At 43.9% G+C, this 10944-nt stretch overlaps 1 protein-coding gene across 2 annotated transcripts in view; it reads left to right on the plus strand.

Annotated features, from left to right (window-relative positions):
• fut8b (fucosyltransferase 8b (alpha (1,6) fucosyltransferase)) overlaps window positions 1-9197 on the plus strand; it is an 83058-nt gene extending 73861 nt beyond the window's left edge. For both annotated transcript variants that reach the window (XM_069161786.1, XM_069161787.1), the window contains exons 8-10: window positions 5760-5936; window positions 6034-6184; window positions 7290-9197. In XM_069161786.1, coding sequence (XP_069017887.1) covers window positions 5760-5936; window positions 6034-6184; window positions 7290-7628 — 667 coding nt within the window. In that variant the 3' untranslated portion in view covers window positions 7629-9197. The remainder of the gene's footprint in view (window positions 1-5759; window positions 5937-6033; window positions 6185-7289) is intronic.
• Window positions 9198-10944: the final 1747 nt, after the last annotated feature.

Raw genomic sequence — 10944 nt, forward strand, 5'->3', positions numbered from 1 at the left:
CCCTCCACATCACTGGGGAAAGGGTTATTGAAATGAAGCGCTGGGAAGAACAAAGTTTTTATCCCTTTTTTTTTTTTTTCCACTTCCCTTCTCAGCTCTTGATACATTCACTCCACTCGGCTCTGCTCCGCTGTTGCAACAAAGTGCCTGTGTGCTTCTATCAGCACTGTGGGGGAAGGCGATATAAGTGTGTGTGTGTGTGTGTGTGTGTGAGTGAGTGAGTGAGTGAGTGTGTGTGGAGAAGGATGGTGGTGGTGGTGGTGGGGGTGGGGGGATGAATATGAGTTGTGAAAGTGTGGTTGAAAGAGATCCATAGTGTTGGTGCGAGGAAAAGGCGAAGAGGGCGGCGGTGGGAAAGGCAGGAGCTGACGGAGAGAGCACCGAGGGGGAAAGAAAGGCAGCCTGTCCCCAGAGCGCCCAACAACTGCCAGCCGACCCCCACATGCCTCCGTCACCACCGCTGCTCCTCTTACCCGCTACTCCCTTTGGACACGAGTTTGCCGGAAGGCTGGGAGCCACGGACTAAAAGCAGCCATCAGCATAACTCTATCCTGACACGATTTAATGCTGCCTAATGATGGCAAGGAATAATCAGAGAGAAAGAGAAAGTAGAGCCACCGCTTCCATTGCAGATACAGCAGCATTATCACCATGGCATCGTGGTTACCAAGACAATTTACTATATATATCCCTTATAATGCCAGGCGTATTCGATGTGGCTAGACCTTACAATAACATGACGAAGAAAATCTCTCTCACCTCTCTCAGCTGTGCAAAACACGGGTAAAAATATATTTTAAAAGAAAGTGAAAGAAAATCAATGACGCAAACATCTATATAAGAATATGACTTTGAAGATGTGCACTGGAAACTTGTTTTCTCCCTTACAGAGACTCTGGTGCATCAGCAGCAGCACATTTTCACAATTTATAAGAGCTTCCTGTTCGCTACTTGATGGATGTTATTCATGAAGTGGACTCTTAATGCTAAATCCATGCTTCAGTGGTAAGAATTTAAGCTTGCATCAATTTAAACGGAGTTTTTGGCCTCTTTGCAGAGATGGAAACAACCTTTAAACACAAACACTGACAGTTGATATTGCAAACGTGTTGGCCGACAGTAGCTAATGTAAACCCAAGCAAAGATTAGCTTTCATTTCAAGTTGTATTCCTGGCCACACTAATGAGGTAGCTGACCTCTGTGTCTAAAATTGGCAGCGATGAGAGTGTTGAGAAAGAGTGAAGCAAACAGGAGAAGCGCTGGACCGTAAAAAAAACAAACAAAAAAAATCCTTAAAGGCGCTAAAACGCTTCATGGAGTTGAGAGGAACGACAGTCACATGATCATATTCTGTGTGTTCCTGACTGCGATTGCCCACTTTCACATATATATATATATATATACATGCCTTATGACACATCGTTAATGTAAAATTTAGTACAACTTTATATTGAAAATGTTCACACAATCACGTCAGTACTCTACTTTCACTAAGTTTGATTTATTTATGATATAGCTCACGCAGCTGGAGAACAAATGTGCCACAATCTATTATATCACACGTCAGTCACACGTGCAGTTTTATATCTGCAGTATTAAAGGAAAACGGTTGAACGTATGAGTGGAGAAACAGAAATTTAGATGCCTCCTTATAGGAGAGGAGGGCTCGCTGTTCGATGTGGAGCACGTGCTACGACCATCCCTGTCAGCCAATACCAGTCCATTTGAACATCTTTGGGAGATTTTTGGAGCGATGGGATCTCACTGTCTTACCGCCATTGTCAAAACACCAAACATGAGAGTATCTTTTAGACGTGTTAGAGCTGCGATTTAGGGTCGGGCGATGTCTGCCAAACTGGCACATGAAACGTCTACGAGGAGCCGTCGCATCCAACTTTCTTTTTTTTTTTACATTTTAGGTGTCGGATTCTCTTTCAGCTCCCGAGCACGCCGGTAAATTATCAACACATCTTAACGATTGACGATTCAAACAGTGTCTTGTTGGTTGAAAAGCTCCGAGACGCCTCCATGCTCCTCGGAACAAACTGCATCTCGCTCCCGTCGCCAATCAGGAAAATGTGTCTACGCAAAACTCGGAAACTCTGCTTTGCTGGAAGGACTGACTTTATTTTTGGCACAAAATGTGGATCATAATATAGATGTAGCGCGACATTCGCAGATTACAAAGTCCACCCGGCTTTGTGCCGATCAGCACGGTTCCCTGCCTGTCTGCCCCCCAAAAATACCCCAAAACCCAACTAATTCACAGAAGTTGAATAATGCTGCATTCGGGGGCGGTCAGAAAATATGTTTATTAGTATGGTAGAGGGAGAGTTGTCCATCTACCCAGTCCTGCAGTGGTTCCCAAACTGTGGTACTCATACCACTGGTGGTACTCAAGAGTTTTGCTGGAAGGCCGAACAGTTACATTCCAGCTAAAAAAAAATTAAAAAAAAAATTTTAATTTCACTTTATTACCGATAACAGTTGTTCCATACATGCACATCTCATTACAATGATGTCAAAATTCTTCATTAATCGTTTAAATATTCTGGAAATAAAAGCTGCCGGGTCGGAGGACGCTACATCTGACATAGCACAATGCTAACGTCAGCTTCGGGCAGTCAGAAGCGCTTCGTACCCGCTGTGGGAAGCGGTACATAGTTGTACACGGTCAGAAAAGTTTGGGAACCTCCGTGTTAGAGATGCTTGTACGATCTACACTGAACCCATTGAAGCTCCCCTGGAGGCTCGTCATAGCTCCCGCCGCTTATTAAGACACCCTACGTCGGCTTTTTCTTCGATTTGTCATCACCTATAATCATGAGGAGTCTTAAGAGATCGATCTCAATAGCAACTTTGACGTGGTTTTGATGACAAAGTGCACGTTGCGATTACGACACGTTCTTCTAAAGATTAAAATGCTGACGGAAGCTACGAGTCACGGGTTGCTGTTCGTCCTCTTCTTTCCAGGCGGCCGACGGGGCGACCAGAACACCGAGGTCGCTCCCAGACAAATCACTTATTCAGTCTATATGCCGTCGTCACAATCTGCCTGACTCAGCACCGGCTGTGTCGAGCGTGGGCGTGTTTGATACCTTAATGTATTCTGCAACGCCCACCGTGAGAACGGCCCTGCCTTGCCAATACTGCGTGAAATGGGTAGAAATGAATTGAGTTATTGTGCCGGCGGTGTGGGAGAGTGCGGGCGGGACGTGAGGACGAGACGGCTTGAGAGCCGAGTCGTACCTCGGCGCGGCCTCTTCTGCTCCGACGAGAGAGAGAGAAGAGAGGCGATAAATTTAAAAAAAAAAAAAAAAGGTTCTCGGGGGACAAAACACGGCAGACATGAAAGCAGCAGAGGAGAGAGGGACCCTGACAAAGGATGGAGAAGCCTGATGTCAAGACCTTTGTTCGATCAGACGCAGAGACCGAGCGAAATACTCCCGACACCCACGTCACCCACTCTTGTCAGCCTCCTGTTCTCACCTCCATTCTTTGGGGGGGGGGGTTATTTGCCATGTAAATAAAGGCGGGCATCCCCATGTAGTCGCTGATTGATCTCTGGCCGGCGGTAGAAATTAAGAGCGGCCCCATCTTATTCTCTTTCTCTGAACCTCTGCCTCTTTTATGTTCCGCTTTTCCTACTTTCTGCCTCGTTCTCACAAAGGAGTCGGGAGGCAACCTCGAGGTTAGAGACGCTGTTTCAACCCCCCCACCCCCACCCACCCACCACCACCACCACATAGTGGCCGACAGATCCTGAACGGGGGAAGGAAAAAGACTAATGTTCTTCACGTAGGTGCCTCCAAAAAGCTCCTGATCCTGGATGTTCCCGTGGAATTGCTCCTTGGCCAGCGGTAGACAGCCGGTTGTACTGGGCAGCTTCCATGGTGGAACTCTATGAATGTGGAGAAATGTGGGGGGGAAAGTACATATTCACAAAAAAGTGAAGGTTAAATTTTTTTTTTTTTTTCTTCTCCTCTCAAATTTGGAAAAATGTAATTTGCTCCTTTCGGCCAGAAGTCACAATGCAGACGTAGCTGGGTAGTTTTGTAATTGAATAGTTCTTGATGGGAAAAAAAAATTGCGTTTTGGGCATCCATCAGTTCGAGGAATGCGTCTGTGTCAGAAGAGGAGTTCCCCTTCCCGCTCGCCCTTTGTTCTGTCTTCAAGCTGTGCTCTTTTTCTCAAATGTGCGGCCGGTGACAGCTCTCTCTCTCTTTGTCCTTCTTCACTGGAAGCAATGACAAGGACAGCGAACAAAACACAGTTGGATTGGTTATTTCTCTTCCTGCCTCCGTTTCTTAAACGTCCTCTCTCGCTGTCACCGTTTGCCTTTTTCTTTTTCTTTTTTTTTTTTTTTTCTTCTTTATCTTCTTTCCCATCATTTTTGGTTTGTGTTTACGCCACACAATGGAAATATTCCCCAAATATGCCATTAAAGTTCAAGTTTCTTTTTGGAGACGAAATTCTGCTGTGAACAACATGTGAATTTACCATTACTTTGATAATGGTGGTAAAACTGGGCTCTTTTATCTTCACTGCGTGTGCGTTTTAGAAGTGAGACCCTCCCTTTTGTTATTTAATAATCAGCATTTAATAATTTTCCCTTACCTTTTGTTCATCCATTTTTTTCTTTTATTACTTAATATAATAGCCAACAAAATGTGTCTTCTTATTACATAGAAAGTGTTGTATTTTGTTTCAAATGCGCCACTTTTTACATAATAACTCACTTTGTAATTCAAATTAGAATAGGTGTATTTCTGAATAAAAAGAATAATTTTCCATGGTTCAGCATTAAAGCACTTTATACTTGAAAACACAAGTGGATCTGAATGTTTTTGGTTTTGCAGAGCTTCATTGTGTTAAACAGGAAGTTGGCGTATCAAGTGTCTCTTAATTTTGAGAAAAAACGAGCGCTGCGGTATCCGTTTTTTTTTTTTATTATAACCGCACCAAGGTATAAATAGGACGATGGTAAATGAAGTGAATGGTGATGTCTTGGAAGTTTGAATTATACATGTCGCAGCTGTGAAGTTGCAACAAATGATCATTTTCATTATTAATGAAATAGCCGATTCTTTTCTCAATATTTCACATATAGTAATTGTTTGGTCTTTAAAATGTCAGCCAGTTAAATATCCTTTTTTTGTCTGACCAACAACAGGTCAAATTTAACATGATAGAAAAGTAAAGTATTCAGAAAATACTCACATCAGACACTTGTGAATTTTTACATTTCGGTTTAAAAATTTACCTGAACAGTTTTTTAGTTGTACGAATTGTTACAGATTCAATCTTTCCATCAGCATTTTCTAAATCTTGATATTATCTTTCAGTTTGAAGGACCGTGGTTCCTCCAGCCATCCAAACACATGAACTGTGCATTAAATTATAGAAGGTGTTTCACCACCATAACTGTAAGAAATGCCCTTAAGCAAGGCACCTCACCCCCACACTGCTTCCTGGCTGCCAACTGCTGCACACGTGTGTGTGTGTGTGTGTGTGTGTGTGTGTGTGTGTGTGTGTATATATATATGTGTGTGTGTGTGTGTGTGTGTATTCACTACTCAAAAATGGGTCAAATGCAGAGGTCAAATTCCTGTTTGTAAAATACTGGCAAAAAGTGAAGCTTCTTCATATTTTTCTTTGGTATTGCTTTCTTTTCGAACACCGATTTTAAATCGAATTTTAGTTGTGAGATACACACCGAGTCTGTAACCCTTCCCGTGTCTCCGTCCGTCTGTCTGCAGAGTCCATGTGAGGCGGACAGATAAAGTGGGGACGGAGGCGGCCTTCCACCCGATAGAGGAGTACATGCTGCACGTGGAGGAACAGTTCCAACATTTGGCCAGACGTGTCCACATCGACAAGAAGCGGGTTTACCTGGCCACCGACGACCCCTCCCTGCTGCAAGAAGCTAAGACCAAGTCAGTGTGTGTGTGTGTGTGTGTATGTGTGTGTGTGTGTGTTTTGCTGCATCGGTACGTGACCGTATTCGAGCTGCTGTGTTCACGTCCCTTTCAGGTATCCAGACTACGAGTTCATCAGCGATAACTCCATCTCGTGGTCGGCAGGCCTCCACAACCGCTACACTGAGAACTCGCTGAGAGGAGTCATCCTGGACATCCACTTCCTGTCGCAGACCGACTTCCTCGTCTGCACCTTCTCTTCGCAGGTCAGTTCATCCAGGAGAGATCGTGAAGCGGTGTTTTTTTGTTGTTGTTGTTGTTTGTTTGTTTTATTACATAAAACTGATAAAAATTCCTTTCTTCTCAATTTTTTTTCCATAATGTGCAACAGTTAGAAATAGATGATTGTTTTTACAAACAAAAAGAACAAGATCCTGTGTTTCGGGGCTCTCAGCCACGTCAGCCTCTGTTAGGTCATATAAAAAAAACATCCAACCATCTCCATGTCAACTCTACTGACAAAGATCTCGTAATGTGGCTGAAAAGTGGCATTTGTGCCAAACATATTATGACAAGTACAAATTTTAAGATCAAAATTCAACCTTTGAGCTCAAAACAGTTTGTGTTAATAATAATTAGAGGGAGAGGAAGAAGATTCAGGTCAATAAATGAACTCCAGCAAGAAAGGAGAAATACAAATTTTTGATAGCGCACATACAAAAACTGGGAAAAAAAAGATTGACAAATGAAAAACAAAAAGATAAAAATAGAAATACCTTGATTATACATTAAAAACACTGCTATAGAAAACAACATCACATCAAACTAAAAAAAAAAAGAAAAAAAAAAAGCCATTTATGTCAAAGCTGTAGAAAGATAATTGTCGGTTCATGTTTCCGGTTTGTCACGAGGCAAACCAGAAGCGCTTTAACAATCGCTGTCGTATGATTGTGAACGTCTGTGTCCCATTTTCTCTCACATGTTTCAAAGTAAAGGAACAATTAGCCTGCTTCTTACAGCTTTGACGTTACAGTGGCATTTTTCATCCGCCGTTCTGATCATCTCGGCTTCTCAAGTGCTGTTTTATAGTTACAACGCCGAAGTGGTTAGGCTTCCTGCCAGCCCTGAAAATAATATGCGAGCTTCGTAATTCCTATTCACATTCTGGGCTTATTAGTCCACTTCAAGGATCTAACCGGGATGAGTCGCTTAGCACATTTTATCCCTCTTTTAGCTGGACTGAAATGAAAGGTGTGTGTGTGTGTGAGAGAGTGAGGAGTCCTTTTGTTCCACTTCATGCTTTTCGAACAGATCTTCTTCATTTATAGATCTCACTATGAAAATAACCACCCCCCTTGCTCGTTTTCTCAGGTCTGCCGCGTGGCCTACGAGATCATGCAGACCCTGCATCCGGACGCCTCGTCCTTCTTCTACTCCCTGGACGACATCTACTACTTCGGAGGTCAAAACGCCCACAATCAGATCGCCATCTACCCGCACCAGCCGCGCAACAGCGAGGACATTCCACTGGAGCCCGGCGACGTGATCGGCGTGGCCGGCAACCACTGGGACGGATACTCCAAAGGCATCAACCGCAAACTGGGCCGCACCGGCCTCTACCCTTCCTACAAGGTCAAAGAGAAAATCGAGACCGTGAAGTATCCCATGTACCCCGAGGCAGATAAACTGCTCAACTCTCAAAAGAAGTAAAAAAAAAAAAAAAAGAAGAAGAAAGAAGAAAAAAAATAGAGGAGATAAATAAAAAAAATAAAAAATTTAAAATAGGAGAGAAGGAGTGAGGAGAAACACGCGGCCTCCGATTCCAGGGAAGGAGGCTGCTTTTGTACAGAGGAGAGAGGCGCGCTCGGCGCGCTGAGCTGAGAAGAAAAGAAAAAGCCTGTACCCAGGGGTGATAGGAATGAAAATGCACTCTGTGTGTTTATGTGTGAGTGTGTGTGCGTGCGTGAACGCGTGTGTGTGTGCGTGCGTGTGTGTGTGTGTGTGTGTGTGTGTGTGTGTTTAAATGCCTGTGCATATGTCAGGTCATGGAAGACTTGCACCCTACCACTACTCCCCCGCCTGACGCTCCTGACGTCGGGTCTGTAGAGATGTAGATGTGAACATCGATTTTAAATAAGAAAACAATTAAAATCTACACAACTGACCGAGCTCGCTCTACCGAGACGACACTGGGACTACTGTAAGACTGGCACACACACCCCCGCCCCGGAGTGAGCGCCCAATCAGTGACTGAGAAAAAGAAAATGATAAACTGGAAAAAAAAAAAAAAAAAGTGTTTTGATTTTTATTTAATTCTTTTCAGTGGTTTTGTTCTAATCTTGCCTTTTTATTTTCCTTTTCTCCGTTTTTTTTTTTTTTTGTTTACTGAATGTACTGTACCTTCTTGCCATGCTCACCGCTGCCCCTCCTCCCTCCCTCCCTCCTCTTCACTGTGCTTCCTCCACCTCGTCTCTTCATGTGCAATTAATTTTACGAAAACCACGTTGTGCTTTTACCAAGTGTTTCTAATGGTCTTAATTTTGTATGTATGGGGCTTGTGCATTGTATACTGTACAGTGTGTGTGTGTGTGTGTGCGTGCGTGCGTGTGTGCGTGTGTGCGCGTGTGTGTGTGTGTGTGTGCGTGCGCGTGCGAGCGAGAGGATGGATACATGTGTGATCAAGCGTGCCTGTGTGTGCTGTTTTAAGTCTAAGGGGCCATGTCATGACCAGGTGCCTGGTTACTGGCGGTTGGTTTTTAATTTTTCTCGCTTCCCCTCCCCCCCCCCCCTCCTCAACACGACCCGAATAGTGTTTGTGTGGCCGGCCGGAGCCTGGCGGTGACAGCGGGGGGGGGGGGACTGTCCTCAGCCCCGCAGCACTTGGAAACAATGGTGAACTCCCAAGTCGCTGCGCCGGTGACCTCCGGTGACCTCTGGTGAACAATGGTAAGATTATGTGGAGTCTGGTGAACTCATGGTGCACACGCCCCACGCACACGCGCAGACACAAGAGCCGTCCCGAGGCTCACCGAAAGAAGCACTCCACTGAGATAATGTCCTTTTCAGCATCTTTGCTGTCTCTTCTGTCCAGCCGTTTGTTTCGATCTTTTTTTTTTTTTTTTCTTTCTTTTTTTTTTTTTACTTTTGCTGTTTTCGAATAAATGAGGAAAATATGCCTATGTTTAAAAATAGTAACACTATGTCATATCAAACTCCCAATCATGAAGGCTTTTTTTTTTTTTTTTTTTTTTTTTTTTTTTCATAACTTATGTTCTTGGGCATTGTCTTTGATAACCACAGATCGAATAAACTTGAGAAACCAACATGGCACATTTATTCCCCCCCTCATCCCCACCCCGCTCCGGTATGATTCTGTTCACCATCTGCTTCACTTCGTCTCTTTAACGGGCGACACCTGCTCATTCAATCAGGCTAAACAGGCTTCAACTACTTTACACACATTAAAAATGCAGAATCAAGGCTTTTTTCTTTTCAGTTTTTTTTTTGTTTTTTTTTTTTAGATTTGAAGAGTTCATTTCCTGAAGGGCATCTATCTATTTTTGAAGAGTAGAAGTCATTACCTGAAGTTCATCTTTTTGATATCTCTGTTTAAAAGAAGCACCCTGCCTCTAAAACCCGATATCACTTTGGTATCCAATGATTATAGCTGCCTCTTATCTTCAAAAAAAAAAAGCAGCGGCGGTTTGTTTTATAAATCATTCCGGGAGAAAGTGAATTCATTTTCTCAGCAGAAACTCTTAAATCTGTCATTGATTTACATTTCAAACTGACGACCGAGATCAGTACTTTCAACAGAGACGTTACCGGCCTTCATTTAGATATTGATTTCGACAGCTACATGACATTTCTGCCCCACATACCAGACATTTCTCCCCGCGGAGCCACAGTTCAGGTACAGGCATATCAGTCGACTTCCTGCCCGTGTCTCGCGTCCTATTTCCTACTTCCTGGACGTCTTAATCGTTTATGATCTTGTTCTCCGTGTCTTATTTATGGGCTGTCTTGTTACTTTCTTACTCAGGGGGCTCTGGGAGTTTCATTACCGATCCCACTTTAATTTCGATGCTGATCTGCATGCTTCATTGGACACCCATAAGGAAAGCCACAGCAGCAGTAGAGGAGATGAGCTTTTTGGTGCGAGTGAGGGAGAATAATAGTTTTATTGGGGTTTTTTGTTTTTTGTTTTTTTTTTCTCTCGTGCTTGACAACAATCCGCAACCAATTTAGCCCACGCTGACAAAGCGTTCACAATGCACATACAGCGCGCAGCAGTTCATTGAACATCTCTTTTTACTGGAAAAGAGTCCCTCGTGGGCTTTGTAAACGCACACGCTAACTGGAGGGCACTTTAATTAAAATACACTCGTTGCTGTCACAGTGGCCTGTAACAGTCGTTTAAGAGAGACGTTAGTTCAGTTAATTATTCTGTTAATTGGCCGCCGCTCCTGATAGAGAGCAGTCAGGGTTTTTTTAGGGTGTTTTTTTTTATAGCAGGCTGCTTTCTCTCTCTGCATTTGGTGGTCTTAATTGTTGAGAGCATTTGTGGGCCTCCCACGTAAAAGTTGGGACCTACAAGGGAAACCGTCCCGTCCGAGTGCCTCATCCGTTTACCAACGCGTGCCGACAGGGTAAATTGTCCCTCCGCATTGCTTTACAGGACGGGTCCAAATTTTGTTCAAGTCTTGTCTTTTGTCCCAGAGCCACGGACGAACAGAATGAGTGACTTGTCGTTTCCTTCGCTACGGGTCACGAAGAGATTCTCTCTTCAGGCGTCTACGGCGTAAGAGATAAACAACAAAACCCACAGTCCTTTCTTTCCTCCCTGACGGTGTTTCCTGGCTGAGCTGCGGTGCAGGAGGATAATAACAGCTCTGTGAGTCTGTATTTAGGCACAGAAGTGATTTGATTTAAATGCTAAACATCAGCGTGCCCACGTGCAGATGTTTAGCAGGTAATGTGTCAGTTTAGCCTGCTAACATGGGGGACATTTTTCTCATTAGCATTA

The sequence above is a fragment of the Embiotoca jacksoni genome, unplaced genomic scaffold (assembly GCF_022577435.1).
Source record: "Embiotoca jacksoni isolate LCO1_2020_lvr unplaced genomic scaffold, fEmbJac1.0.p SCAF_29, whole genome shotgun sequence".
Lineage (NCBI taxonomy): Eukaryota > Metazoa > Chordata > Actinopteri > Embiotocidae > Embiotoca > Embiotoca jacksoni.